The sequence below is a fragment of the Tupaia chinensis genome, unplaced genomic scaffold (assembly GCF_000334495.1).
Source record: "Tupaia chinensis unplaced genomic scaffold, TupChi_1.0 Scaffold000226_1, whole genome shotgun sequence".
NCBI classification, from domain to species: Eukaryota; Metazoa; Chordata; class Mammalia; order Scandentia; family Tupaiidae; genus Tupaia; species Tupaia belangeri.
Genome location: NW_006159701.1, coordinates 5047317 through 5063738, shown reverse-complemented (window position 1 = coordinate 5063738; position 16422 = coordinate 5047317). Strand labels below are relative to the sequence as shown.

Genomic DNA, 16422 nt, shown 5'->3' with positions numbered 1-16422 from the left:
AGGGCTATGTCGCTGGACTCCCACGTAGTCGACCGCGGCTCGAGTCCCGGACCCGGTGGTTTAAACTCATGCCGGGTGTATGTGCGTGCGTGCGTGTGTGCTCAAGATCCTGAGAGGAGAATGGAGGGGAAGGGATTGCAGCATGGCCATCCCCCATGGGGGGCAATTTCTCGCTTTCTATCTGTCTGTCTGTCTCTGTCCGTCTGGCGAGTGCATGCGCCCTATAGCAAAAACCTTTCAAAAAAAAAAAATATATATATAGAGGTTTATTTAACTCTTGATTCAGGTGGCTGGAAAGTTCAAGGCACTAGATTGGCCTGTGTTACAGCATACACAACAGAAGCAGAGAAGAAAATTGGTGGGTGCAGAGAAAGAGAAAACTACAGGAAGCTCCCTCTCTTAAAAAAAAAAAAAAAAATCCAGGACTCAAACTGTGGTCATTTGCCATGTGGGATGCTGTCGCCTTAACTGTCACCCACCTGACAGTGCAGCTCTTTTTTTTTTTTTTTTTTTTTTAACAACCCCCTCTCTTGAGAGCCAATCCTTTCTCACAAGAGCTAGAACTCAGCTCTCCCATGACACAGCATTAATAATCTTGTAAGACCCATGCCTCCATGATCCAGCCACTGCCCATTGGGACCAAATTCTGAAACATTAACCTTTAGGGGACAAATCATTATCTAAAATGTTAATAGGGCCAAAGTAATCCCTCTTCAGGATTAGGCCACCCATTATTAAAAGACAAGAGTGAGGTTCTGACTTGGCCCACCTTAGAAATATCTTAAGAGCTGACCCAAATCCAAAACAAACAACTCGAATTAAGGGAATAAAGAAGTCCTCTTAAAAAGATGAGGACCTTTTAGTCTGTGGCTAATAAGAAAACAGGACAAGAGAAAGCAAACCTTGTTGACTAAATGCTGGTAACTCCAAATTAAAGAATGTATCTTAGAGTTGGGGGCCTTAAACTAATCAAAGTTTTTGTGTGGTATAAGGCAGCAAAATTCACTCAATTTCATTATCACAGGAGATGACAGAGACCAAGTTTAATAAATAAGCTGTAACACTGAAAGCTCAGCAAAAGTCAGCCTGGCTCCAGTGGTAAGTGCAATCCGGAATGCTCGAAATCACACAGGAAATCAAGGTTCAGTTCCTAGCCAGCCTGTACATGCCAGGTGCAAACATGCCCATAATCCTGGCTGGCTGGAAAAGCTGGAAGGAGGACTGCAAGACCCTGTCGAAGTTGCTTGTCCCCACCACCTTACCTTAGAAGAAATAAACTTAGAGGAAAAACTCAAAAAAAGGAAAGACAAATAAAAAATCAGGGCCACCCAGGTGGCATGGTGGTTAAGGCAACTGGATCCCACATGGTGGACTGTGTGGTTCAAGTCTGAACCTATTGGCTTGAAAAACCCATGAGGCACACATCTGTGTGCATGCTCAAAATCCCAAGAGAAGAATAGAGAAAAAGGTACTGTAGTGTGGTCATCCCCCATGGGGGGAGCTTTCTCACTTTCTCTCACTCTCCCCAATGAGCATATGTACCCTATAGCAAAAGAAAAACTCAGCAAAGGAACATGTAAAATTTGGGTACTTGTAATATTTCAACATTACCTTTATTTATTTATATTAATTTTATATATATATATATATAAAATAAATGTGCACTTGCCAGAGAGATGGGCGAGAGGAACAAGAAATCACCCCCAGGGGAAATGGTCACGCTGCAATCCCTTCTCCATTCTCCTTTCAAGATCCTGGGCATGCACAAACACATACATGCTCACTGTGTTTTTTGAGCTGCCAGGTCTGGGATGCAAACAGCTCAGCTGGCCATATGGAATCCAGCCACCTTAACCACCAAGCCATCGGCTGGCTCTCAACTTTACCATTAAACAAACCCCACAACTTGAAAAGAGTCGTAACAAACAAAACAAATGTAGGGACAAGGCAGTGGTGCAGCAATAATGCACTGAACCCAAATGGAAAAGGTCCTAGGTTTGTATCTTGTCCAGGGACTTCCCGGAGCTCAAAGGGCAGGCGTGCCTATGATCCTGGCTAGCTAAAACCTGAGCTGGACTGCAGCATGAGAACACTGTTGGAGGTTCTCTCTCTCTCTCACGGTATAAAGAAACCAACTTTAAAAACAAAAATTTAAAATGTGACCACACTTCAATAAAGATGGAAACAGAAAAAAAGAAATACAATAGTTGAGAGTAATATAAGAGGTAGTTTAAGTACATCGTCATAAGCTTTCAAGGTTCATGTGGTTTTGTGGACTTTGGGTTCCAATGGCCTAGGCAGTTTGTGAGAAGTTTGGGTTCTGAGGCTTTCCCTGAGCCTCTACTGGACAGCTGCCAGTGTTTTTCAAGCTCTGTATTCACCACACCCCAGCTCTCACTGAGAATTGCTTTTAATTCTAGCTCAGTCACTGACTCGTAGTAGGGCTTGGTCAACAAGCTTTACCTTTAAGCCTCCATTTCTTTAGCTCCCAAAACAGAGATACCAGGCTACCTTGCCTGTCTGATGAAGTCATGAGGAACAAACAGAAGTGTGTATTCAAAGAACCCTTAAAAGTAAGATAATGCTTATGCTTGTTACACAAATTTTAATTGAACAGAATACAAATCCAAACCAAAAGCTTTTATCAGTGATGGGCCAGGGAATGAAGTGATACAAGCATAACTCAACAGATGAACTTTGAAACTTTCAAAGGACCCATGCTCACTTCAGCAGCACATATACTAAAATGACCCAGGAAGATCTATAAGTTTGAAGATTCAGTATTTAAATTTCAAATTTAAAGGGGAAAAAAAAAATTCCAGAAGTAAACTTTACTTGGAGGCTCACAATTTGACACTGCATAGCAAGTCAAGCCTTTGCTTCTGAGCCTCAGACATTAACGAGTCACTGTTAGACCAGCAAAGTTCTTTTGGTGGCAGCACAGTTTATAGAAAACTACATGCAGGACACTAACACAAATGTGCCCACAGCCATTTCTGAGGGAGAAAGACAGTGAACGGGACAAAGACTACATAAGGAAACAGGAAGCCTGGATTCCAGCCTCCGCTCAGCATCTCTATTTGTCCTTGGGGAAGGCACCTGGGCCTCTCACTGTTTCTTCACCTACGGGATGAAAGGTATGGCAATAGGTAATCTATGACTTGAAAAGTTTATGATAGCAAAAGGCCACTTTGTATTCTACTATTCTGTAGCCCATCTGTATACTTCTGTGTCTTCATTCATACTACCTGCTCTAATGTTCTTCTCTCACTTCTCTAATCAACAAACTCCTATTCAACCTTCAAAGCCTGCTCAAAAGCTACTTTTTTTTAAAATTACTTTATTTATTTATTTTTAAAATTTGACCAGAGAGGGACAGAATGAGAAAGAGAGAGACAATGAAAAAAGCAAGCCACCAGGTCTGGGACTCGACTGCAGTCAGCTATGTGGGAGTCCAGCACTCTTAACCACCTCACCACCCGCCAGCCCCTCAAAAGCCACTTCTAACATGTAGTCTTCTCAAACACGTACACAAAGCTCAAAGTTCCCTTCCATTAAGCTTCCATAATACCCATGGTCGTTTTTAGGCCCAGTAGACTGGGATGAGAAATCTGATGTTTTTCTCTTCCCCTGGGAGGCAGGAAAATATGTTCTATAATCTGAGAAGAATGATGGGCACATGGTGGGTGCACCGTTAAATATTCACTGATTTGAAAAAAAAAAAATCACTGATTAAATACATTAACGATTAGGTGTCCCATTTCATGTCAAAGTTAGCTCCAGCATAGTTTGATAAATCCCCTGGCCACCTGCACATTTTGGAAAGGCCTACCTGGTCTGCACAGGTCTCCATGTTGTTCTTTTTCACTGGCATAGACCTCCATGCACCAAGCATGGTATGCAAACGAGAAGAGATCTTCTATTTTAGCAGGTGGTCGGATTGCATTATTCAGTCTCTTCAGCCACTCCTGACACTGTTCAAATGTTGAGAACTGACACCTTCATAAAGCCAAACAAATATGAATGTACGCAGAAGGCAGCTGACAATGAAATCCAAGAAAACCCAGCATGTCAAGAATGCCTATTCACACTAAAGAGGCAACTGCAATTGAGAAAGCATCAGAAGCAGTCACTCATATGTTCACAGCATTTATAACCAAAATGAATCCAACAGATTTTGGCCAGTGGTGCAAAATGTCAAAAAGAAGAAAACTGGATATGCATAAAACCTTTTTTTGTCAGATTAATGAGATTAATTAATAACAATTACTAGAGTAAAAGGCAGTCATTATTTTTCATGAATGGGGTTTCATTCTACTTCTACCAGCAGTTTTATGATTGTCCCTACTGAGAAACAGGTTTAGTAAAATCCTTTTCCTTAGGACATATTAGGCCAAGCCAAAAAATAAAATGAAACTACTTTTATCTAGTTAAACAGTAATCTCAAAATGTGTCTATTTAGCAATTAGGACAAATCAGATATAAAGTAAGATAGATTACACTGAAACTTTCAGATGTGACCACATAGAAAACAAAACAATCCTCTATTTATTATCAAATGCCATTTTCTGTATATACAACCAAGATTTAAAAATAATTAGTGCAAACTTATCTGTTGAGGATCTGTTTACCTACTTTGCCTTTTTGAATGTGGTCATTAATAAGCAAGCTTTTTAAACTGAATTGTAGACAATATTTATCAAAAGTAGTAAGTCAAATCCCACCAGCTGAGAAGCATATATTTACCAAATATTTAAGCAAATAATTTACCTTAAAACAATCAACGTGGCTCATCAACATGCCAATATTATTGTTTACTAATACCCCAGAGCAGATCAAAGGAATAAAGTAAAAACTTGATGAATTAAAAATGTCTAAATACACTAAATTTAAAAACTCATTTTAGGCATAAGTTTGTAGCCATCATAGTTAAGAACAGATCAGATCAAAGTCATCAACGGATGCTAAATTTATGAAGAAATTTTGGTAAAAAGGAAATTCTGATAAAAAAATATCAAAGAGCCTCCAACAGACTGTTTATCAGGTGCAAGTGAGAAAATACAGAAAATCAGGTAACACCTTGACTGGAATAATCAAAATTAGTATCATCAATGAGGATCAAGTGGATATTACTCCCAGATGTAACAATTTCCTGAAAAAGACATCCCCCCCTTTTGAATTTGTCAGCAGGCACATGTGTTTGCCAGAGAGACACACAGAGAGAGAAACAGAGAGAGACAGTGAGGGAAAGTGAAAAAGCATACGCTCCCCCACCCCGCCCCTGTAATGGCTATGTAATCCTTTTAATTCCCTACTCCTCCATTTTCCCTCCTTTCTGGATTTTGGGCACGCACATGCACACCCCCAGTGTATTTCTCAAGCCACAGGGTCCAGGACTCAAACTGTGAGGTCAACTATGTGGGATCCAGCTGCCTTAACACCACACCACTCGCTGGCCTGGACACGACATCTTATATACAGTATTCCAACTATGAATGTATCATATATAACCTTTACTCAATCTTTGGGAAACACTGGAAAAACACAAAACGAACAACATTCCACTAAAACAGAAGATTGTAGTCTTCAAAATATGAGTGTCATAAAAAACAAAGACTGTGGAAAATGTTGAAGATTAAAGAAAGTTAAGAGTCATGGCAGTTGACTGTAATATCTGACCCAGACTGGATCCAGTGCTGAGTGAGGTGGGGTGGAAAGAGAACGCTGTAAAAGAGGTCATTAGGTCGACGGACAAAACCGGAATGTGGATAGCACAACAGATGGATCAAAGTATTATCTATGTAAAATTGTGAAACTATAGTAATGCTGTGGTTATGTAAGAAAATATCCATATTCTTAGGAAAGCATACCAAAGTATTTTGGGATTAAGAGCCACGATTACGTAACTCTCAAATTGTTCAGAAACAGAAAATCTCTCTCATACACACAGGCCTCTGCAAATGATGAAGTAAATGCGGGTAAAATGTTAACAGGTGAATCTGGATAAAGAGTTTACTGTGGTTCTTGGTACTATTTCTATTTTTGTACTTTTTAAAGTAAGCTTGAAATTTCCAAATCAAAAATAAAAACTGCCTTTTAATATAGGTACTAACTACTCAGAAAATATTCCTAATGAGGATGACCCTCAAATGGTTTTGCTAGAGGTTGGGCAGTGGGACACAATACTCTGAGGGAGACCCACATGGGAAGGTTTCCAGTTCAAGTCTAGAAGTCTGCCGGAGTACGCTGGGCACGCACGGACTCATGATCTAGACTGACTGAGGGGGGCAGTCAACGGTGGCGTCAAGACCCTGTGCACAGTGCTGTATCTCTGTCTCTTCCTTTCTGTCTCTCATTATGGAACGAATAAACAAACTTTAAAAATGTGTTTTGGTAAGATACCAAACAATGGATCCATTCTTTTGAAATTATTTCCTATACTGAACAGCAGCACAAACATATCACATACCTGATAACTTTGCAGTCCTTGCAAGTCAAATGAAGTTGAAATATATCTCGGCATTCAACACTTTCTATAAGCTGTAATGGAACCTGTAATTAAAAAAGATGAAGTCCCCTTAGTAAAAAAGGCATTGACCCTGCAGTTCTTCAATGTGTCCAATGAGACTGATTAGAAAGATCTATAAGGGAAAGAAACAAATAGAACTGTAAATTTATCTGGATCGATAGTGCTCAAGTAATTTACTATTTACTACACAGTGAATTGGGGCTTCCTTTTCTCCATCTCTAAATTAATGGCCTCAAGTCAAGTCATACCATGATGACAACTAACAATGAGGCAGTACCACCTCTGGAAGAATTCCATGTCTCTCTCACAAGCTCATCTCCCAAAGTACTATTTTAGATGCTATAGCTGGCTAAGACTCGTAATGACACAGAAGCTGAAGAGAACCATCACTGTAATTCTGTCCTGATTACAGAAAAGAACCACAGATCAGAGTACAAGTGAAATGATATTTGTTGTTTGCCAAATGACGAAGTGGGCTTACAGTTTAGTGTCCACAGAGGTTCCTAAAAAAGGCTGGAGGTCTACACTGCCTGCCCACTGCACAGAAAAGAGCACAGAACAAGAGCAGTTGGTCAGGCTCCCTGCTCAGTACAGTAGCGCCACGGATATCGAGTAGGAGGGCGAAGGCCACAGTAGCCAAAGATGGTAAAACTAGCTAGGTCTGACTTGTTTCCAAAGAACAGTTAAGAAGCCCTATTTGCCAAGGAGTTGAGGTCTGAGCAAGCTGGAACAGCTCCCTCCCCGGCAATCTGGTCAGCAGACTCTAGTGAACACGGATTTGTACAACAGCAGACAGGGATCCAAGGAGGGAGAAAGGAAGGAAAGCATCTGAATGAGGGGACGAATCTTTAAGGTGACAGGAGGATCCTCCCCCCGTCCTTCCAATCATCTTGACACAACCCTTGGCTTCAAAAAGCAATTTCCAAAACTTCAAAAGACAACCTGGTAAAATAATAGTGATACTCATTCCTCAGAAAAGGGGATGGACCACCTGTCTCTTACACATATCAAGCCCAGTCCATATGTGGCTCTGGTTAATTACAAGGTGTATTCCAGCAATTCATGTTTAGCATAAGAAGAAATAAGAGTGCTGCCTGCTCAGGGTGGCCCTTCTGTGAGCTGAGCCAGTTTCAGAACAGGCTCCCTGCAAACCCTGCCCATCAGGCAGCTGCCAGAGTCTGCAGAGAACTCTCAGAACGAGGATGCGGGGATCAAAAAAGCAGCCCAGTGCTGGAAGTCTGGGACAAAGAAACAGAAACTGGGGCAGGGATTAAAGAGAAGAAAGCAAAATATTACTCCAATGAATGGCTGAGAGTTTCAACCTCAACACTAAAGACTTCTTGCGTCTAAGTCTATAATCTATTAAAATTTCCTAACAATTTTAATAGGACTGGTACTAAGAGAAAGACTGAGAAATCTTGCCTGTGTTCTGAGAAAAAAAGGAGCTTTTTAGCCCTCTGTTTTTGCTCAAGTCCTTAACCCCAAGGTGCTGTGAAAAACTGCAGATGATGTGGCTATAAATTCTTTCAAGACTTGGACATCTAAGAAGGAAAAAGAAACAGTGTTATCAGTGGTGATAAATCATAAAGGAGGAATGAAGATATTGAGAGATTAGAAGATGACACTGATGTGTTCATAGCCAGTACTCTGGGTGCCCTGTAAGAGATTCTCATATGGCCTTTTTCTTTTTTTCACAGTGTACTCCTGCTAACCACCTTACCTTCTTAAAAAGAAAAAAAAAAGTGGCAGCTAGACTGGCAATTAAGAGGCCTGAGTTCTGGTATTAATTTTCTAAAATTCTGCCTGATTCCTGGCTTCCCTGGGTGAGCCTCCAGCTTTACTTTATGCCACCAGCCTCTGCCTTCCAAATCTCAGATGGTCACAACTCAGGAAGCGGCAGGCACAGGACCTGGGGTAAAAGAAGAGTGAGCTTTCCAAATCCACGCAGAGAGGCTGCTTTCCCACCAGTCCCTTGGATCAGAGGCCTCCTTCACTTGCCTTTCCATATAGCTAGAAAATGCGAAAAGCAGCGGATGCTACTAGCAACTGCTGGGGGAATAGATCAGCCCGTGCTCCTTTGCTACAAAGGACAGGTAAATTTTATATCCCTACTACTGAGTCAGAGCCCAAGGCCTGTGCCCCAAACTTCCAGAGTAAGAATGAAATGTCTCAGAGAAGGCAAAATGTCTGCTACCTAAAAGACATTCAATTTACAAATTTTCATGTATTTTGCAAATTTAATAATAATAATAATGGTTTTATGCATTCAAATCAGATTGCAGATTCTGGCAAGTCACCAAAAACAACTGCATGTACTCACATCATAGACATAGAGTACTGTTTAGAGTAGATTTTAATACGCATGCAAACTGTCACATGCAGGGAAATTTAAAATGCAGGAAGAATAGGGACATATAAAAGAGAAACACCTAATTTTGTATTAATTAGCTCCCTTTTTGCTTCTCTTTTCTACTCAAGTGCTCTCCTTCAGCACTCCCTATACTGTCTCCTTTCCTAAAAGGACAAAATCCCGGCCTTTGTTTTCTCCATATATATATCCAACCAAAACACACTGTTTCTCTACTTTTTCAAGGCCTGTTTCACTGCTTTAGGTTTCTCAACTTTCCTCACATATCAAAAGAATTCCTCACCATTTCTATAACTAAACATACCCGATAGTCAATCTAATAAGCAAAGAATTACACAGTTAAGACCCAATCCACTCTATAGCCCAGGGAGGTTAAACCACTACAGTGTAAGCTAGCATCGAAATCAGGACTAGGATCCAGTCTATCCTCTGGTTGGTGCTCCTCCCACCACACAGGGTGTGCCTTTCTTTCTTCCTCTAAGACTGCCCCTCTTTTGTATGCACTCTGCTCTAGGGTTTTTGTTTAAGTTTTAAAAATTAAACAAATAAGTGGTCTCTCCACGAGAAATCTTCAAGAGGAAAATAAAAGTTAAACCAATATTCCTTAGAGGCAATCCCATTCCATCCATAGAAGAATAGCAAGGAATCTAAAATCATTTCAAATCCTCCCTAGCCCACTAATTCCATGTCTTGTAGCAATGGTTTTTTTTTTTTGCTCCTTTCTCCTCCATCTTCTACCTGACAGATAATTCCTTCTTCTTTTACAGTGCTTTTTCCTGTTATAAAGTCCATGAAATTCATGCTCAAACAATGTATTAAACACACTCAGTGCTGTTAATTCCTCAAAAGCCCAGAAGTTATATCATAGGCACCAAAACCCATAAGCACATCAATCCAAAAAAAGCAGAAGAGCAGCAATTAAAAAACTTAAGGGACATGCACAGGTATTAAAGACCCATAGGACTGTCGTATTCTAGAGGGATCTGATGTCATTACACTCTACTATATTTATCGCCTCAATTCATTCTGGGTGTGTGTGTGTACATGCGTGTGTATTATTTTTAAGCACTAGAATTTAGAAGTGAGATAATTTCTACCTTTTTCAAAACAAACACCCTTTTTATAGCCTGAATGAGAAGTACTAATCTTGTATACACATCTGCAGTAAAAATGGGAGTTAACAGAGTGAACATAAAGCAAGTAATAACCTGTATAATATCTGGGCACTAAGCCTTTTTATTTAAAAACCAGAGGAAGGGGGCCAGCAGGTGGCATGGTGGTTAGGGCAGCTAGACTCCCACATGGCTGACAGTGGTTCAAGCCCCAGACCTGGAAGCTTGCTTTCTCATTTTCCTTCTCCCTCTCCATCTTTCTGGCTAACTTCAAAAAATAGAATAAAATAAAATAATGACAATGAATAAAATGAAAAAAAAAAAATGGAAGAAGACTGTCAGAGGTTAAAGACTCAAACCCTTTACTGCTTACCTTTGACATTTATGAACTACATCTCCAGCACTGGTTTCACAAGCCCTCACTGACAATATGCACTCTAGGCCAAAGAGCACTGGTGTTAACAATAACCTCTCCTTTTGGTGCATGGAGAATGAAGATGGTTACAGTTCTACATGCAGACAATGGGAAAATGTGAAGAAATGCTAAGGAAATGTGTTTCCAGCTGTTACACTTTCACCTTTTTCCATAGCAGTATTGAAGCACCAGCCTCTAAATACTAATGTTGATTTTACAAATTATTTCTGGTTGAAGCTTGGTCTACATTTTTTAAAGGTCACAAATGCATTCACTTATGTATAAACTGTGGGGCTTTATCTTCACCTCACCAATTGTTCTCATTAGTGTATGCACTACTAGAGCTTTGTCCTGTAAAGGGGAAGACATTCATGCAGAGAGGACACGTTCTACTGATTTGCAAAGTGAGCATCTGCCACTCAACACCAGTTCATTCCAAGCACAGGTGCAGCAACCACCTAGAATTTTCATGCTACTTACTGGAATTTCAGAAGCAGCAGATTGAGAAGCAGTCTATTGAATTATACAACAAAAATTGTTTTAAACTTTCATGAATTCAACTTGAACTCTTATTTATAATTTACCTATTAAGCTTCATAAAAATACACCTGTATATGTTTTGGAAAATTTCAGATTGGGAGCAATTCATTCATTAAAAACTATAAATGAACTCTACTACAGAGGTTCTTTATCCTAGAAACAGAAAATTTGATAGTCAGTCAATGTGTATGGATTAAAATAATGATGTTTACGTTATCTAAATCTACACACAATTTACTCAAATGTGCTGTGAAATTAAGAGAGAATGTATGGATATATAAAAAAAGAATGTATGATATCAGGTATATTTAAAACTTAATGGTAAATCAAGTGATGGTAAATCAACAAGTGCTAACCATGTTGATTTAAATATATACAATGATGCAAACTGAAGCATGCCTCAACTTACACTGAAACACTTGGACTTGGATGAATTAAATGTGTCTGATTAAAGATAGTAACCTTTAAACATGGCTTCTGGATCTCTCTTATTTTATGAAATGCTTATCTGCTGAAGGAAGGAAGGAGAGAATACCACCACAAACTCTGGTCTCCAGGCCTTGATGCAGGGGGAGCTAGTTTATAGGAGCAACCCCAGATTTCAGGAATCTTGGCACTAACTATAGTGATATTTATCTGTATGGAAAAGTTCTGGTTTCTCAATATGAAAGGTTTAAAGTCACTGCAATGCCAAAATTTTGCTTGTACAATTATTTTTCTGTGAAAAGTCATTACCTTAGGCTTTTTAAGTTACGCGCAGGCTCTACACCTTAGAGGATTAGAACATTGACAACATTTTAGATGACAAAATTTTTCAGTGGCAAGTTTCCTTAAGCATTACATCTTAATCACAATGGAGGACCATCAATTCCAGTAAATATTCTAGTCAGAGTTACCATTAGAAGCACCAAGGACACTGGCCTATTACACATAAATATATTGTTTTAAAATGAGCTTTAAATCCAAAAGGGGAGGAAATGGGTGTTTTTTTGTTTTTGTTTTTGTTTTTAGAGGTTTTTTTTATTTTGCTATAGGGCGCATGCGCTTGCCAGACAAAGAGAGACAGAGAGACAGAAAGCGAGAAATCACCCCCCAGAGGGGATGGCCATGCTGCAATCCCTTCTCCTCCATTCTCCTCTTGGGATCTTGGGCACGCACGCACACACGCCCAGCGTGAGTTTTAAGCCACCAAGTCTGGGACTCAAACCGCGGTCGACTACATGGGAGTCCAGTGACATAGCCATTATGCTAACTGCTGGTCCCGAGGAAATGGTTTAATGTCTATTTCAAACTTAAATTAACATCAATTCATTTACATTTACTGAATATCATAACAAGAGACAGGTTAGGTCCTGAAGCTACAAAGACAAACAAAAATTACAACATAGCTGGTAACTGTTAAAGAAAAAAAACAAGTGTTCGAGACATGCAAGAAGCTGGGAGAGTTTAATTAACCGTCAAGGAGGAAACAAGGACTGAGAAAGGCTTACAAAAATAGCTATCACCCGATAACCGAGTTCTAACAGATAAATTCTTTAGGCAGGAGAGAAAAGAGGGAATGCAGAGGTGTTAAGTTTGGATAGTCCAAGGAGACTGGTTTTACAAAGGGCAGAAGAGGGAAAGGAGGGAAAGGCAGACAAAAAAGCTGGCAGAGACCATGGGTCACAAACAGCCTCAAACAGCCTCATACCATATTAAATCATTAGATCTTCCTTACAGAAATACTAAAGTCACACTGAAGGGCTTTAGGCTGGTAAATGACATGATCAGTTCTGTGCTTTCTTGCCAACAGATGATATTCCCCAGTTGATCTAAAAATAGTCTCTGGCATAGTTAGCCATAAACCAGTAAGCTGCTAAATAGGGGATGACTGGGAAAATGCAATGATATGAAACTACTGTTCCCACATGCAACTTGATTACAATTTCATTGATTCCAGTCATTTTAACACTGAAAGAAGACAAAATTAAATTAGGCAGATCTACTAATCATTACTGTCATTACTTCCACAGCAGCTGGTTGCAAATTTCTGCTTCCTGGGATTTCATAAGTTTCTACTCTTCCCCCTCTCATGACGACCACCCAAACCCAACTGGACCTTTCTGAATACAGTGCCGTATGGTATTAGGAAAACAGCACTGCCTCTCTCCTGGATAAATCTGGATAAATCTGGTGTGTATTTTTAACTAATAGTTCAAATCTAGAAGTCAGAAAAAAAACTAAGACCAAAATGGCTACTGGACATAAATGCTTAACTACCATGAATAATAAATAATAATAAGTAAATAATAAATGCCAATTACAAAGAAAATGGCAGCCACTGAGTCCTTTGACAAAAAATGTAAGGAAGAGCTGGGTAATATCTGGACTGCTGACTAAAATGAATGAAAGTGGCAGATTTCAAAGAATCCCAACATGAACTCCCAAACACACAACCTGAATGGAGATATAGTCCTGACCTATTATAAGGGGTCATAACACACTTCTCTGTGCTAGAACTAAAGTGCGGGAAGTTGAAACGCCAAGTGAAAAAGGAAGGAGGCAATCATTTGGTGGAAGCACATGACCTATCATTTCAGGCCTTTGCGGGTTCCATTTAAGACGGTTAATAGCAGTAGTGCACTAAGGAGCCGGTCCACTAAGAGGACTCTTGAAACTGAAAATGGGGAAATGCCCTCCTGAGAATTAAGGGCCTTTCTTTTTCTTCGCTAATATATAGTAGCCCATTATGCAAATCAACAATGTACTTAACATCTATACTTATTACTTACACCACTAAGGAGCCATTAGAGTACCTTTATCCCACAACCAAAGTCTGCAGTGAGCTCAAAGCACATCTCATCATTTGACATTAAAGACCCGGGAAATTACCTCAACTGAAGCAGCTGGCAGCTATTAAAGATGGAGGAATAAACGTCTATGCAGCCTTCGTACCTTTATAAAGCTTAATGACACAGCATTACCTAGTGCAAAGTGTTCAGTGTTAGCCAAACAAGAGGACACCTTGGCCAACAACGACATACATCATTAAATCAGGCATAAGAGTTGCTTGCTAACCTAGTGTCCCTTGAGTGCTAAATGAAGCAAGAAAAGCAGACCACACAGTTCTTTCACACTCAACCCTGTATGAAGCCCCTCTCCTTGAGAACATTAACAAGTTTTTCTACTTTCACTCTCCATCTAACTTAGAGGAAGAATTGTTAGAATCACTTACGTTAACAAGAGACTCCTTGAACTTGATGTGAAGTCTATAATTAGAAAGGGCAATGACAGCATCCTCAGCTCGACCCACATATTCTGTGCTCTCTCCATGAAGTTCAAGGAAAGGAACCTTCAAAGGGAAGAAGAAGCCCTTTAAGTTCCGAAGCAGTAAAGCAGTCTTCAAACATGGGTCAAGTGAATGAATGGTAAATCCTCTGTCACCCAAGTTAAAAACACAGCACATAAAAGGGTAAGGAACCTAAAGGGATAAGTTTATACCCACCTAATTCAAATATACCTGGTTAATCAAATTCTGAAGTATTAAGTAGATGACACAGCAAAGATAATCTCAAACTGTAAATTTAAACAGTGAATTTTCAGGAACTATGTCTTGCTTTATTGAGCGATGCATTCTATTAGGCCGTCAGGAAAGACATATCTTTCTATGCAAAAATGTGTCATGACTTTCCTGGCAACCCACTAGCTTGCACTTCTGTACGTACATGGCTTAGGAAAGAATATATATTATATAGTATATTACTTCAAGCCATTAGCTCTGCCTCATAGTTACTATGATACTAAACACATATTTTCACAATCCAAAATGGCATGCAATTAATAACCTGAAGATTCTCATCCTCTCGGATCAACTGCTTCCTAGGGAAGATCTGATTGGCCTGAATGCACTCAAGGCTGTGCCGAGTCTCTTCATCCTAGAAAAAAAAAAAACCAAAACCTTAACAATTGCAAAGCCTCGAATCATCCATATTTGAGTTTCCTGCCATGTCTACTAGCCTGACAACAAGAGTCCAATGATCAACATGAACAGGCAGAAAGTTTAAGGAAGATATATTCATCCCCAAAAGTGTTCCATTCAATACATTAGGTACCCCTAGTCTGAGAAAAGTACTGATACAAAATTTGTCAGAGGTTAGAACATTTCTGTTAGGCAATAATAGGTTGTTAGTACATTACTTTTAAGATGAACCACACTATATTGATTTTTTTTTCCAAGTTACAATCCTAAATTCTTTGAGAGATTGCATGCTGAATAATTTGAGAATAAAATATGGTGTCTGAATTAAAAAAAAAAAATAATAATTGAGAGGGGGAGAAAAGTAGTGAGAGAGGCATAAAGGGAACAGGATTACCCTTGAATTGACAGTTAATGACACAGTTAAGTGGGAGTTCACTGTACCATTACGTGCACTGTGGTGCCTGATTGGTACATGCAGAGACCCTCCTGAATACTCCCATTACACGCCTATCTATAATCTGAGTCTGGCTAAGCCTGGAAATGGATCACGACATTAAGATCCTGTTGGGAGTGCTCATCCTCACCCTTTTCTTACTCATGGAGGAAATAAACTTTAAGGGAAAAAAAGCTAGAGAATGGATCTCCCAAATTAAAAACTTGTGTGAGGCACCATTTCCATTTCCAGTTTACTCTGCTTTCTATTGAAAATAGAACTATTCCTGTTAAGTCAAATTCAAAAGAGGAAGCAATGAAGTCTCATGTAAATGGCACTTGAACTGAACTGACTATAATTTGTAAAAAAAAAAAAAAAAGTAATCTTTCTATTATAAATGTGTATGGTGTAAGACAGCTCAGGAGAAATGCAGTATATCAGAACACCTGACAATAAATTATAATGAATCTGTTTATACAGCAATTTTTAAAAGTACAAAAGCCAAATAGCATTCAATTGACAGCATTAAAAATTATAACCACTACCTAGTAACTGGACATTGCTGCACATGCTGCTTATCACAATTCATTCCAGTGATTATGTACACCTCCTCAAAGTGAGAGAAAAAAAATCCTACCTATAAGCAACCATTAAAAGGTTTTATCGAAGGGAACCAGCAGTTAGCATAATGGCTATGTCGCTGGACTCCCACGTAGTCAACTGCGGTTCACGTCCCGGACCCAGTGGCTTAAACTCATGCCGGGTGTGTGTGTGTGCGTGCCCAAGATCCCGGGAGGAGAATGGAGAAGGGATTGCGGCGTGACTATCCCCCCTGGGGGGTGATTTCTCGCTTTCTGTCTCTCTGTCTCTGTCTGTCTGGTGAGCACACATGCCCTATAGCAAAAACCTCTCAAAAAAAAAAAAAAAAAAGGTTTTATCCAAAAGCAGCTATAATCATAAAGCGGTAATTACTTTACTGGTATGATTTCTGCTATAGAGATTTCTGCTATATTTATGCACTCTCCAAAGAGACAGAAAGTGAGAAATCACACCCGGGGGGGGGGGGG

At 39.6% G+C, this 16422-nt stretch overlaps 1 protein-coding gene across 10 annotated transcripts in view; it reads right to left on the bottom strand.

Moving 5' to 3' along the window:
- Positions 1-16422, bottom strand: part of MTMR3 (myotubularin related protein 3) — a 103872-nt gene that overhangs the window by 38912 nt on the left and 48538 nt on the right. For 8 of the 10 annotated variants that reach the window (XM_006147911.3, XM_014587628.2, XM_027771607.1 and 5 more), the window contains exons 4-7: positions 14789-14878; positions 14179-14295; positions 6470-6552; positions 3833-3999 (exon numbers count right to left, since the gene is read on the bottom strand). In XM_006147911.3, the coding sequence (XP_006147973.1) occupies positions 3833-3999; positions 6470-6552; positions 14179-14295; positions 14789-14878 (457 nt within the window). Of the gene's footprint in view, positions 1-3832; positions 4000-6469; positions 6553-14178; positions 14296-14788; positions 14879-16422 lie in introns of those variants that run through there. The other 2 variants (XM_027771611.1, XM_027771612.1) reach the window with 1 other exon arrangement.